The following is a 15,808-nucleotide window of genomic DNA, read 5'->3' on the forward strand; positions in this document are numbered from 1 at the left end:
TTCACCTGCCAAATCATCCTATTGTTACCCTCACTGGTGTGTGCCACTGGCAGCAATCCAGAGATGTTTTTTGTACAAACAGAAACTGATGGCATACAGTACATGATTTCATACAAGATTCAGATTTGAGTCTAGAGACAAAATAAATGAAAACTATTGAAAAAGTTGCCGTAAGAAAGCAAAATCAGCCTATGCCAGCTATAGCCCACATGGAGCTCCTGATTCAGACCAGCATGATGTGCCACTTGGTCATGGCAATTGGGAATTTAGAATAAATCGTAACACGCTAGTGACATCAAAATCCTAAGGTTAATTCCTCTTACTAGAATCTTTTTCAACAGTGTTGGCAACGAGATTTTCCAGGAAGAAAATGCATACTTTTATGAAACAATAATGAATAGTCACAGTCCTCTGATTTTGATTTTGAAGCTATATTCTCATTCTCTTAAATTGTGGAACTTTAAGCATATTAGCAGTTCAGCTATGACTTTCATGAAAATGTATTTGGCAAGAATGAAAGATAAATATCAATACAAAGTCTTTTTCTTTGTCCCTGAGAAACTTAGAGCTATACTTGAAGCTGTAGAAATAACATTGTATTGTTGTAGTATATTAACAACTGAGAAAACTACTTTGAAGACGTATGTCTTGGAAAATTTCGTGAACTAAGACGGGTATTAGAGTAAACAATTTGATACAGCATTTTCTGGAGAGTTTTGGTTGTATGTAGACACAAGACACCTGTAAATGCAGAGCAAAAACCAACTGTTTCTAAGCAGCCTAGCAGTATCTTTGAAAAGTAAAGTGGTAGTCACTGTTTTGTGTTGAGATCCATCACCAGGACTGAGAGTGTAGAGTAGGGGTTCCCAACCCATATCATGCCGTGGACCAATACCATTAAACAAGGGGTCTGTGGGGCCCCAGGTTAGGTACTCCTGGTGTAGAGGGATGAGAACCAGTATAAGGAGGTGAGAGGGAGGGGCAAGCCAGGGACTAGTAGGCAATAAGTTGAATCTGGTGAGAAGGAGATAATGGTAAGTTGGAACCAGGCAGATTGAGGGGTGGAGATGGGAGGCACACTGGCTGGTGGATGTAGAGACATCTTGGAGAGAATAAAGAGGGCAGATCATCTCAGGTGACTAACATTCTACTGACATTTATTAAAAATACACTTGACTCCTGCAGCTATCTCTGCAACACCTCATCTGCCCAGTCTCTTGTAAGATCTGTTCTCAAGAAGAGGTGTTGGCTTCAGGACTTTATAGAAAAAATCTGCTTCTTCTCAAGCGTCTCCTTTATTTCCTACACTTGCCTTCTGCTCCCCTGCCCCATTCACCCTGACAACACAACAGATGGTGTTCTCTTGGTCCTCAGCCTGCTGGGGAAATTCCTGTTGTGTTGCTTCAGAAGCTTTTGTATTCTTCGCAGAAATAAATAAATAAATAAATAGATAGATAGATAGATAAATAAATGCACTGATAATCCTGAAACATTAAGGGATAAAGGGAATTGGATTAATAAAACAAAATTGATATACAGGGCCATTTCAATAAGGAGCATTTTGAACTTATCCCTTTTTGTAAATTAATGGTCAGAACTGAGTGGAATTCACCTTGTACAGTTTTAACCTCATTATCAGCACTAAGGTCTATTAGAATATAAACCAGTACTCTGAAATAACAACAAAAACATTTGGTGACTTGTATTGACGTAAAGTACACTTCAGTAACTTGTCACCTTGAAACCTATGAATTATGACCTTGCATGCTGGTTATTGCTTGGGAGAAAATAATTCCCCTTCGTGCTTTTCTAACATCTATCTTCCTGGCTCCTCTTTGTTGTGGGTAATAAAGATACTACACTGACTGCTTTCTCAGTGAACCTTTGAATAAACCACTTTGCTAAATGTACATGTACCAAACTTGGCCCCTGACCTTGTTCCATGGAATAGAATTCTCCTTGAATGGAAAACTAATATTATCACTCATTAATTGCTTATTTATCTTACCAGACATAATGATTCATTTAATTAATGGTCTCTGAATCACTTAATTTTAAATGTTGAAAACTGTTAAAATAATTTGACATTAAAATGTCTTTATGACATCAGAGCTATCACTGTGACATGAAGCTACTGTGGTCACTGAAATATCAGTTATCAACTCACCACATAATCATTTGTAGAAAACTGATTTACATCAAAAGTGAATACTAGAATGCCCCTCTGTCTCTTCTAACTCTTCTGTGACAAAAATATGTTGTGGATCATATTACAGTAGCTCCTCTTCTAGATTTTCTTCAGGGTAAGTGAGATATCATTAAATGTGATAACTGGTATTTTGCACGTTTTACAACCTTTATTTACTAAAATTCCAGTTAAATATGTGACCAATGAGAAAAATTGATGGATATGAAATATTGCATTTCCCTTGAATGGTTATTGTTAAATTCCAAAACAAGACAGCAATGTCTCCAGTTCTCTAAACTTGTATGTAAGTGACTTTGGTATAGCAGTTCAGTTAAATGCTCACTTTTATGAAAGATGCTTCTAGTTTCTGTTTAACTGTGTCATTCAATGGATACACACAGTTGTAACTTGAAGGAGATTTGAGTTCTTAAAATTCAACTGCAATCCACTAAGCTCTGTGGAAACAAGCAAGTGATAAGTATAGGTAATACTGTATTTTTATTGATGCAAGAGTGATAATTCCAAAAATAATGAGTTTATTCTGTTTTGCAGGGCAATGTGCAAAAAAGGTACATATCATACACACTGTCTTCATCACCTACTCCACAAGATTTCTGTTATTTCTATGTTCTTTTGAACATTACTTACATTTTATAATGGCTTAATTTAGTCAATGTTTGGCTGGCATGTGCATGTGCTTTTCCAAGTGATTCTATTTAACTTCCATGCCAGCTGTGCAACTTCTGTCTTAATAGGATCAGATGGTTTGGGAGTGTGAAAATATTTGCAAGAGTATCATTCCTGAAATGCATTTCTGATGTTTATTATTGCAAGGGTGGCGAGATGGTGTTTGTATGACTAAACTTAAGGAAAGGTTTAGTGGCAGATAGCACTGTACATCTGTATTTAACAGTGCACCCTTGGTTTCATGGCTGTCCACTGCCTGAGAGCACCTGTGTACTGTGAGTCTCATTAGCTTAGAGAGATAAATAACCCTTTCATATTGGAGAGCATCGTCACTGCAAGAAATATTTTATTAGGTAAAATGAACAGGCTAAGCTTAGACTTCTCTGTGTTAAGCATTTTCATCTTCACTTGATATTGCCGATTGCATGACATTTGTCCAAAATTGTCCATGATGTTTGCTATAATAGGACAGAAGTTTACCAATTTGCATCTATAGGTTTTGCTAACATCTTAATCTTAATATTTCTACAACTCAAAAGTATTTGTAATTGCTCCCTTCATGGTGATTGATCTGTGCCTCAGAATCTTTTATCGTACAGCCCTCAGTGCAAGTTAAGACATATGTTTTTGCAAAGGCCATCATAAAGAATGAGAATGAATGATTGTCAAGACAGCTTAAGAAAATATGATGGAAACTATATCAAATATGCAGTGTAATTAAATCCCATTGGAAACTTGTAAAATATAAATGATGAAATACATGTTTATCCTGACTTGCTGACAATACAACACTATTTCTGAGATGACCATGTACCTTAAGTACAAAATTTTATTTCCTTTATTATCTGGAATCTTGCTGGTCATCGCGACAGCAGCTTGAGTATCCGGCTTGTCAAATACAGTATCTTTCCCTTGATGTTCCACAAATAGGAATTTGTGTTTTCTGCACGGATTTGCATGGCATTCTTTGTGCTGATGAAGTTGGTGATCGCTTGAATTTTGAACCTTAGCTGGACCAAAATTTGCATGAGTAGAGAATGTCTTTCAAGTTAGTGGGAGTTTCAGCTTTGCTCATGTGGCCAAAAGGAAATGGTTGATATGTTTTTCTTCCCTGACTAAAAGTCATGAAAGATCAACCCTACTGTGATCAAAATTTGATAAGTATAGCTGTTAACTTTTATAGCACATGCTATAATGATATGTGGCTAGGATATGTAACTATGATGTAATGTCTTACAGACGATCGACCAGTTAAAGATAGTGAGCGCAAAGCAGCGCTGATGCACTTCAGTACAAATCAGGCACATGAATTCCATGAATATCCTGCTCAGGAAGCGGAAAATGTAAGGTGAGAGCAAAATATGTTAAAATAAAATTGTAAGAATCTGACACTTCGATATGATGAGAGATGTACAAGCAGTTGATCCATCTCATTGTTTACAGTGATAGCACAAAATCAAAAAGAAATTTTAAAACAGCAGTTCTATTATGTATTTATATGTATATATTGACCTTCATTCCCAAAACATTGACCTGCACATTGTTACATTTCTTGAATCATTGAGAACGTGCACATTATTTGTCAATAATATGCTGGGCCTTAAATTGAATAGTTTGCTGGCAGATGGAAGGGGAAACACAAGAAGGAAAGTACTGAAATCCAACATCTCTGTTGGAAGAATCTGGAGGCAGTGTAAAAGAAGCTACAACATTTGGTGTTCAGGGAACACCGAATTTAAACACAGACGATGGATGTTTTTAGAACTTAAAAAAACGATTCCAGTGCAGGAGTTAGGTTGTCCAAGAATGTATTGAATATGAGGAAGGGTGCTTGAGCATTTGTAGTAGGCAGTCATCAATTCCAGGGGATCATGGGTTTGCACCTCTGGCAGACTGTGTCCTCTCCAGGGCACAAGCCTGGATGGGAACATTTAAAGAACTGGCTGTTGCCCATGCAGCAGGTTCCCCCTCTCCACGTCACTGATGTAGTCCAGGGGAAGGCAAGCGCCGATACGGCTTGGCACCAGTGTCGTTATAGAAGTTACCAGAGTGAAGTTGTAAAAAACATCAAATTGCCGGCTCCAGATTTCTTCCTTGGGGTTTACGCCCAAAGCCTTTCCCATGGATGGGTTTGGTCGCAAGGCAGCGGAGGTTTAAAATCAGAGTTTTCCTTCTCTTAGGCGGGCTGCCGTCCAAGGCTGATGAGCCCCACGTAACAAAATGTTGACTGTACTTTTTACCTGCCTCGCCTGCTGAGTTCCTCCAGCATTTTGTGTGTATTGCATCAACATACATCTACAGCATGGATTAGATGGAAGATTGGGGAGAGCAAGCAAATAGAATTTACTCTTGAGAAGTTCAAGGTGATGCATTTTGCTATACAGAAAATGGCAGGACCCTAGGAGTTCCAATGAATTGAGAGACCTTGGGTATAATTCCTGTGATTTCTAAAAGCAACAGCACAGATTGTTAATGTCGTGAAGAATTCAGATGAGATGCCTGTTTTTGTTGGGCATGGCATGGAATGTAAGATCTATGATGTTACAGGTAAGTTTACAGTTTTATAAAACATTAGAGAGGACACATTTGGAACACTGTGTGCCTTTCTTGTCACTGAACAACAAGAAGAATGTTATTCTGCTGGAGAGTGTATAGAGGACATTCACCAGATTGTTTTCTAGATTTAGCCATCAAAGTTATAAAGAGGGACTGGATAAACTGACACACAGGAGACTAAATGCTTGAATCTGGAGCAAAACTGAGCTGCTTGAGGAACTCGGTGGGTCAGGCAGAATCTGTGGCAGGAAGTGAACCTGAAATTTTCGGTTTTGACCCCTCATCCAGACAGAGTATAGGGTGGTGGGTATGGTGAGAACGTGCAAGCAATATAAGTCAAACCAGGTGAGGAAGAGTTGACTGGCGTATGTAGTCAATTGGAGGAAGTGGATGGGTTGTAGACAAGGTGGAGGCAATAAAAGGCTGTAGATGATAGAATCTGATAGGAAAGGAAGGTAAACATGGAACTAAAATAGGTGATAAGTACAGTGGGGGAGGGGACCTCACTGGTGAAGTGTGTGGTGATAGACGGGTGGAATAGTTAGGGGAGGGGAAAGGAACCAAGATACACCTGTCCTCAGATTCTGCCACTCACCTGCACAGAAAGGGCAATCAGCTCTGGAATGCAAGTGAATACCTCAGCTTCAAAGAAAACTTATGGATATAGACAGAACACACAACCTCCACGCAGATAATTGAAGACATAAAGATGTTGACAATGTAACCGCATTCCTCCAACTCTTTTTACCCTTCAAAAATGTAGTTCACAAACTCCCTTCCACAATTCCTTTTCATTCTCTCTCCTATTGTCAGTCTGCAGTCTCTATTGTTTTAGTGAAAACAGTCATTCCCTACTTACTCCCAACTGGATTCCCGGGATCATGCCTTTTATAATTTATATGGAATGTTGGACCATTGAACTAAAGTTACAGTTCTGAGGTCTGTTCATTTTACACGTGGTGTTATAAATCCCAAAAAGCGGTGTTTCAGACAAGAATTTTTAATATGGTTGCTGGTTCATTTAGATGTCCTCATTTCACCGGGAAAGTCTTTAATTTGCCATTTGTGTAGCAAATATCCACAAGTACTTGTATCCATCAAAGGTCTGAGTGTGGCTGAGAGATCGGAATACTGGCTTCAGATGGGGATAAGACAGCTTCAGGTCAGCAAGAGCTGCACTTTCCCACACCATCAGGAAGGCAAAACGGGATTATTCACAGAGAAAATACAGCCATTTCTGTGATACCAGAGCTACAAAGTGCACGTGGCAGGGCATTCAGACCATATCAGACTACAAGTTCACTCTGCATGCCAACAACAGTCATACTTTTCCTGATAGGCTAAATGTCCTTTATGCTGGGTATACACAACAGTGTGCCACTGAGGAAGGCCTCCTCCCCACCCCAAAAGCAGGCACTCCGGCTGGCTGTAGCTCATGTGAGGAAGACCCTAACCAGGACCAACCCACGTAAAGCTGATGATGTACCTGGTCAGATGCTGAGGCTGAGGGACTGTGCAGCCCAATTAACTAAGCTTTATAACAGATATCTTCATCATCTCTTGAGAACAGTTCACTGTACTCTGTCTTCAAGGCAGCCACCAACATCCAGTGCCCAAGAGGGTGACAGTAACTTGCCTCAACAACTACCATCCAGTGGTACTGACCTCAACAGTGATGAAGTGCTTTGAGTGGCTATTTGTGGATCGCATTAAATCCCATCTTCCTGCTACATTACACCCTTTTCAGTTCTCTTATCTCTCAAATTGGGGCACTGATGATGCCATAGACTGCTCCCCACTCCATCCTTTTCCGCATTGAAATTGGTGCCTCATATGCCAGGTTACTGGTTACTGACATCAGCAGAGTGTTCAATACAATCATACTTCTGAAGGTGGCGAGTAATCTATTTTCATTGGGTCTGAACATCTCTCTCTCTGTAACTTGATCCTAGACTTTTTGATTGAAAGGCCACAGTCAGACCTTGTCAGCAGAAACATCTCTGGCTCAAACATGCTGAGAATTGGCGCTTCGAAGGCTGTATGCTCAGCCCTTTGCTGTTCACACTGCTAACACATAACTGCTTTTCTAGATCCAGTTCAAATGAAATCATCAAGTTCACTGATGACGCAACAGTGGTTGGCCTCAGCAACAATGACAAGATGGCATACAGAGAGGAGGGAGAGCGCTGGTATAATGGTGCCGAGCACAACAATTTGTGTCTCAACATGGACGTAACTGAAGAGATGATCGTGGACTTCAGGAAGGTGCAGGCTGACCACTCCTCACTGCACATACATGGCCCCTCTATGGAGAGTTAGGAGCACCAAGTTCCTGGGGGTGCGCATAATGGACTATCTCACCTGGTCCCTCAACGCCACTTCTCCAGTCAAGAAAGCACAGCAACATCTCCACTTCCTGAGGAGATTGAGACAAGTGAGGCTTCCTCCATTTCAAACATTTTTTTTTACAGCCACACCAGTGTGTCCTGACCAGCTGCATCTCTGTCTGGTACGGGAATTGCAATGCATCTACTGCAACTCCCTACAAAGGATTGTGAGGATAGCTGAGAGGACCATTGTAGTCTCTCTTTGATCCATTGGAGACATTTATCAGGAGTGCTGCATATGGTGTGCCTCAGGAATTGCTGCTGCAGTTCTATACTGCAGTCATTGAGTCTGTCCTGCGCACCTCCATCACTGTGTGGTTTGGAGCCGCCACCAAGCAGGATAGAACCAGACTACAGCGCACAGGGAGGACTGCCGAGCGCATCATTGGAGCCTCCCTGCCCTCTATTGTGGACCTGTACTCTTCCAGGTTGAAGAAGAGGGCAGGGAACATCATAAAGGATTCCTTCCATCCTGCGCACGGACTGTTTGAACTGCTTCCGTCTGGTAGGCGCTTCAGATCCCTCCAGACTGAGACTAATAGGCACTGGAGAAGTTTTTTCCCTACTGCGGTCACTTTGCTGAACAGTTAACTGTCGGCTAACTATTACTTGGATTGCACTACCTGTATGTATAATCTATATTTTCATTTATATTTATCATTATTATTGTTATGAGCAGAGAGACAACATCTGCCGGAAGTAAATTCCTTGTATGTGCACAGGTACTTGGCGATTAAAGTCTGATTCTGATTCTGATATAGGGCCCTTAGCATTGCCAGTCATCCCTCCCATTGTTAAACAATCTCTTTGACTCTCAGCCATCATGCAGGATCTAACAGCATTAGGACAAGAACTGGTAGGATGTGAAACAGCTTTCTCCCCCTAGGCTGTAAGACTGTAGAACTCCCTGCCACCACAAAGACCTCATCATATATGAAGTGCTGGTAGCATTATACTGCTTACTTTGTAACGTGTATCATGTATGCACATAATTTCATAAATTTTTTTGTGGTACTGTTACTTTATGCGTTATGTGTGTGAGTTATTTGTACCGTGTTGTGCACCTTGCTGTGAAGGAACGTTGTCTCATTTGGTGGTATACTTGTGCATGGTTGAATGACAATGAACTTGAGGTGATTCAGAGATGCCCACTTACACTAGAGGTCAAACCATATGATCCCATCTTTTACATCTTTTTAATTCATTGGGTTTTCTTATCAGTAAGAGAATACAAATGGAGAAAGTGCAAAATTGCTATCAAAGTATTCTTTGCAACAGGTAATTTTCCTACAAGGTGTTCTTTTTTTGGTTATGTTCAAAATGAAAACATGTTGACTTGCATTGAAAAGTGTTTTTATTTTCACCAATGAAACTCCATATTAGCTGTAAAGATGAACTGTGTAGGAAGAGATTCTGCAGATGCTGGAAATCCAGAGCAGCAACATACAAAATTCTGGAGGAACTTAGCAGGCCAGGCACCATCTAAGGAAATTAGTAAGCAGTCTAATTGTTTTGGGCGGAGACCGTTCATCAGCACTGGAACAGCAGGGGGAAGAAATCAGTAAAAGAAGTTGGGAGAGAAAGAAGGAGTACAAGCTGGAAGGTGATAGGTGAAGCCAGGTGGGTGGGGGGGGGGGGATGAAGTAAGAAGCTGGGGGGTGATATGTGAAGGGCTGGAGGAGTAGGACAGGACAGTGGACCATAGGATAAAGAAGAGGAGGAGGGGCACCAGGAGGGGGTGTTGGGCAGGTGAGGAGAAGAGATAAGGGTGGCGAGATCCAGAACAGGGAATTAAAGAAGAGAGAAAATGGAAAAATCAATGTTCATGACATCTGGTTGGAAGTTGCCAAGATGGAATATGAAGGGCTGCTCCTCCAGTCTGAGAGTGATCTCATCCTGGCAGTAGAGTTCTTTTTAGTTTCTTTTTAGAATGTTCTGTGTGACTTTCAAAGTACCTGGATGAGACCAATCAATCCCTTTTGTCTGGTGGTTTGCTGGTCAATAGCCTGATAGAGGTGAAATATGTCAGAAGAGTAAAGGCTTTGGTGGAAGTCGAAGTTGTGCATAATAACTTGAAAGAAAATAAACATGTTGACAAAGGAATAATGAAGTGAATGGTTGAACTAGTCTGTGTTGCCATTTCTGTAGTTACTAACACAGCTGCTTGTTAGATTTAAGAGTATCTATGTAGTGAATCCCAGATAAAGATCAAAAGTTTGGTCTCAGGTAGTTCTCTTTTAATACTGAAAATTAATTTTAGGGAAGTAGCTGATCCAAAAATTATAACTGAAAACTGTATAATGTGCTGACTAAAAGGAGCCAACATGTTATAACTAGTCTTAAACACTTTGATAAAAATACTTAAGGATTTCAAGAATTGGATTGGATTTGTAAGTATTAATAAATAATTTAGATTTGAATTATCTGTGAGGTTATATAATTTTTAACTGCATTCAACTGATGAAACACTAAGGATACCTTGATGCAGATAATGTTTCCTTGATCTAGTGGATTGTGTCTACATTTATTCTCACCTGTTTTCAGGTGAAATTGAAAGTAATCATGGTGAAAGTCATCAATCTTTTCTCATTTCTGTCTCCTTTAACACTAACCTATCAATTACAATATTAGAGTAGTTCTGTTTGTTTTAAACCATGTATTTCCAAGTGTGTGAATGTGCAAACGTGAATTTCCTGTGCCATCTGCCTTTGTGTGTTCCCTAAATGAGTTTGCTAGCTTACTTGGACTGAACCTGCATTTGCTGCCTGATTTAAGAATGTTTGGCTTTGTTTCATACAGGTCCCTGATTGTAATGAAATATGACCTTAAGAACTGTCATGCTGGTTGGTTTGGATTCCAGAGAGAATGACTTGAATGAATCTTCTGCCAATCAGACTATTTGTAGATTAATGTTCTGAGAATTAAGTTCTTTATTGCCATCTGACTGTATGTATATACAACGAAACAAAACAACATTCCTCCATACCACGGTGCAACCATAATACATTTATCACACACATCATGAAAAATTAATAGATAATTTAATAAAAATGCTTCTCACTTTTGGGCTAAAATTCACTCAGCAGGAAAAGCAAGACCTATGTACAGAATCAGATACAAGTGAGTTGTTGAGGATAGAGTTCAGGGCAAAGATAGTTAGCAACACACTGAGAAAGTGAGACCAACAAATGCTGAAGCACATGCAGTCAGGAGCAGGAGGCGAAGATTAATGAGAGAGGGACAGCCTTGTACTAAATTAACAACTAATAAAGTGAAATTGACAGGTTAAAAAGCAAAATGTTCAGGGATATAGTATGGCTATTAGACAACAATGGGGAAAAAAACCCCAATCACCACCTGTAAAAAATTAAACCATTCATTTTAGGACTTTGTACATAAAAAAATTAATTCTGTTCCTTTATTCAAACTCGACAACACGCATCAGGAAGTAAATGCATTATGCTTTCTATTAAGATTTTCTGGGATCCGGCTGCAAATTTAGATTTGGATTGAATTCAAGTGCATGGGAGAAAACTTAGTTGCTCTGCCAATTAGTTATGTACTTTTACAATCAGAGTAATCTAGCAGAAACACCAGATACTGCTATTTGCTGACATTAAAACTTAGAATGGAATTTTTCCATAGCTTATATTAATTAATGATTTATTTTTATAGCTTTTTTCTACAATGTTCTTGAACACAAGTTCACAAAAAGTATAATACAGGATTACCTAATAGATAAATGATTTATGATATTTTTAGAGATGAATTTTCCTTGAACTTTACTCTGTACCTTGAGTTGTACAGCAGTAAACACTATTAATTGCATTTTCAAAATAACTAAATTTGTAGCTAATTCCCAGTTGGTTAATTGCATTTGCTGTACAGAATCATTTTGTGATGCATAATCTTCCCTTTAAAAGGACTGAAAAACTGTCCAGATCCATGACAGATAAAACTTAATGTAAGTGAGTTTAACTGACTTACTTTTATAAAGGTGGTGCACAAACTGAAGGTATATGCATACAAATTTTTGAAAATATTAGGACATTGGAAACCTGTTTTAAAAGAACATAAGGGATCCCTTGGAATTGTTGATACAGGAATTAAAATACAAAAGCAAGGAACTTTTAAGTGCTGTTTATTCCTGAGACTTTATAAATTTTTGGTTATTGATGTGAGAGTGGAAGTTTTTGGGGGATTTTGGTTATGTGAAGAAATCACTGTGAAGTTGAGAGGGAGCTTTATGAATGATTTTGATAAAGTAAATTATGACACATAGCTTTCTTTTTATTTGGTGAGTTGTGATCTGGAAAACCTCTTTGAAAAAATATTGGAGGCAGATTCCATGGTAAATTCAAAATGCAATTGGGCAAGTGCTTGAAGAGAAAAATATAATAAGACTTTGGATTAATTTAATTGATATACAAGAACCAACTCAAGCACAATGAACTGAGTGAACATTATTCCAAGATTTCTCGTTTCTGAGAAATGTTTGCTGAAGCAAGTGGAAATGTATGTAATTCACAACCACCAACATTGAGTTTGGGTTTCACTTTAAAAGGCTGGTCTGATGTGATGATATAGTTATGTAAAGGGTTTTAGCTTTATGTTCAGGTTTTGGAGTTCAGAAAAATGTTACATTTTTTTCCACTTCATTTTATTTCTGAAAACCTACATCGGTTGACCCCGATGCTCTAGGACAATTCCGGAGTTATTGATCTTGTCAGCCAACCAGTTACTTTGAAACTGCTGGAGATTTGGGATCAAAATGCAGGTGCTTGGTTTGTACAAGCCGAAACCCAATTCACAATGCGAGAGATCACCAACAGCACCAAATTTTTTAATGTGGTAATGTGGCTGCAAGAGTGGTGAGTCTACTGGAACACCTGCCTGAATATGCTAAGTATTGATCACTGAAAATTCACATTTTACAGACTTTTCGACCATCAGAGTCTAAGCACGCCAAACACTTGTTCTGGTTGCCTGATTTCGGTGATGCTTAGCCTTCGGAGCTAGTAGACCACACGTTGTCTCTCCTGGAATCTACAGAGCTTGCTAAAATGGCTGATAGTCTACATTCAGCCAGATGGAGATGCATAATTCCTTCTTATTTCCCTTCCTCAACAAGTCCTCCAACAAAAGCATGCAAAACAGACTACTAACTAATGCTACAAAACAGAAAATGCCGGGTCTGTGTTTTCAGCATGCTCGCTTTGGTACAAATGCTAGGAAGTGCCGATCAGCTTGCAACTTCAACAGTGCCAATGCATCAGGACATCAAGAGGTCTGTAAACATTCCGGGTTCTGGCTGCCAGGGTCATCTACTATTCATTATGGGCACCCTATCAGCATCACCTATTGATGAGAAGGAAAAGAGTAGTGAACCTTGCTGCAGTCTGCCAACGGCACCATGATCTAGACTTATGGGATACAACGGGTAATGCTCTGCTTCAGTGGGCAGCATGACTCATGGTACTTCTTCCTGGCTAAGATGTCTGGACCTCTGCTCAATACAGTTTTTCTGTGTGCCCAAGGGCTGTTAGACAATCTTAAGAACAACCAGCTTGTAGATGTCAAGGACTTTGGGTTGTTACCCTGCTCCCCCAGTAAGTTCCCCACAACAACTCAAGTCAGGTGCACGGACTACTGCATGTGAGTTTACTGTTGTGAGAAACCTCATCAAACCCACATTCTCCACTACATTCTCAAAACATGGGGCCATGCACCACATTTCCAGAACTGACCTGCCAGTCCATGACCATGCAAGTAGACTAGACCTAGAAAATCTGGCAACCTCAAAGGCTGAGTTTGCCAATGTGGAATGACTTGGCATTGTATGTTGGTCGAGTAGCCCCTGGGCTTTGTCCCTTCATATGGCAGAGCTAAAGAGGATGATGGCACCTAACTGCGACTCCTTTGCTTGCATCTTCAGAAATAGCTCTATCTCTTTTTTTTCTGTTTCAAGGTTCTTTTGAAGACCTGACCTGGGGTTACACGCTATCTTTCGGTTCTTTCTGGAAATGGGACCTACTCTCGGGGCCCCATGACTGGCCACCATTCAATATGCCAAGGTTGTGGCCTGGAAGAATAGTACACCTTCAGAGTGCCGGATTGTCGTGGCTCTGGAGGTGGGCAGATTCAAGGCCGGTGCCGCAACCTGATGCATCATGGAAAATTGGAAGATCTTAAACAGCAAGCTGGCTGTGTGTTCAGAGACCTAAGTTCTTTGGGCACAGAGCTTGGCAAAAGTGACACAACAGACTTTTAACACCATAAATCAGCGAGTTGCTTTGTTATGTTTCCCCTCTCACTATGAAATGGGGACATCTCTTTTTTCCTTCTTAGGCAGAGAGAGCCTGTGGTATTTCGAATCACTGGGTAAACAAGTAGTTTTTGGGTTATTACAAGTCTGTGTCTTTATTGATGCTTCACTGCATGCTTGAGTGCTCAGTGGTGGGTGCCTGTGCTTTTTTTGCTGGTGGGGGGGGGGGGTTGCTGCTGCTTATGCGTGGGAGGGTTCTAACATTTAACTTTCATTCCTTCTTTGGGGCACTCCTCTGTTTTCGTGGCTGTTTGCAAAGAAAAAGAATTTCAGGATGTATATTCTATACATTTCTCTGTACCTATTGAATCTGACGGTGGTAGCTGGCCCTGCAGCGATTACTGATGCCTTAACAAGTGCACCACCCCTGATCATTACCTGGCCCCATGCAGCCAGGACTTCTCAGCACGATTAACAGGAAAGTAAATCTTTTCCAAAATTTACCTAGTTAGGGGCCTGTGTGCTCGGAAGACTTACCCAAAATGGCTGTGATAACACTATTTGACCTCAGAGATTCTGTGCATGCCATTTGGGCTGAAAAGCGCAGGACAGACTTTCCAATGGTTGGTGGACTCTGTATTAAAAGACTTAGATTTTCTTTTTGTTAACCTGGATGACATACTTGTCACCAATGTATCCAAATCCAAATGAGTATCTCATCTCCGCAGACTTTTTAAGTGCTTAAGCCAACATGGGTTGATTATTTACTCTGCTGAATGCCAGTTTGGGTTGTCAATCACTGACCTTCTCTACCATTGCATCTCTGCAGAAGGTACAAGACCTCTTCAGCTATTACAGATTTCCCACCGCCCCGCACTACTAAAAAAACTACAGGAGTTTTTAGGCAGAGTAAATTTCATAAGCTGCTGAGTTTATGCTCCCCCTGTAAAATGCATTTAAAGCCAATAGCTCTCTCTAATCAAGTGCTTGACTGGTCAGTGTCCATGACCAGGGCATTTGATTATACCAAATGAGCTCTCTCTAACACAAACCTACTGCTCCTGTCTGTGCTATAGTCTGTGTCGATACCTGCGGCTCTAATCTACTAATTAAATTTGCCGACGACACTACATTGATCAGCCTAATCTCAAACATTAACAAGGTGGCCTACGGGAAAGAAGTCATCTCTCTGACTTCAAGAAAACAACCTCTCCCTCACTGTCGCAAAAACAAAGGAGCTGGTTGTGGATTACAGGAGGAACGGAGACGGGCCAACCTCTATTGATACCAATGGATCTGGGGCTGAGAGGGTAAACAGCTTTAAGTTCCTCAGCATTCACGTCATTGAGGACCTCACGTAGTCTGTACATACCAGCTGTGGTGAAAAAGGCACAACAGCACCTCTTTCACCTCAGGCGGTTGAGGGAGTTGGGTATGGGCCCCCAAATCCTAAGAACTTTATACAAGGGCACAACTGAGAGCATCCTGACTGGCTGCATCACTGCCTGGTATGGGAACTGTACCTCCCTTAATCACAGGATTCTGTAGAGGGCGGTGCAGGCAGCCCAGCTCACGTGCAGTTGTGAACTTCCCATAATTCAGGACATTTGCAAAGACAGGTGTGACTAAAGGGCCCGAAGGATCATTGGGGACCCAAGTCACCCCAGTCACAATCTATTCCAGCTGCTACCATCTGGGAAATGGTACCACTGCATAAAAGCCAGG

At 40.5% G+C, this 15,808-nt stretch overlaps 1 protein-coding gene across 1 annotated transcript in view; it reads left to right on the forward strand.

Annotated features, from left to right (window-relative positions):
* The window catches only part of cep72 (centrosomal protein 72), a 217,609-nt gene that overhangs the window by 92,089 nt on the left and 109,712 nt on the right, over nt 1-15,808 (forward strand). The window contains exon 6 of the mRNA XM_059944915.1: nt 4,115-4,223. Coding sequence (XP_059800898.1) covers nt 4,115-4,223 — 109 coding nt within the window. The remainder of the gene's footprint in view (nt 1-4,114; nt 4,224-15,808) is intronic.

The sequence above is a fragment of the Hypanus sabinus genome, chromosome 20 (assembly GCF_030144855.1).
Source record: "Hypanus sabinus isolate sHypSab1 chromosome 20, sHypSab1.hap1, whole genome shotgun sequence".
NCBI classification, from domain to species: Eukaryota; Metazoa; Chordata; class Chondrichthyes; order Myliobatiformes; family Dasyatidae; genus Hypanus; species Hypanus sabinus.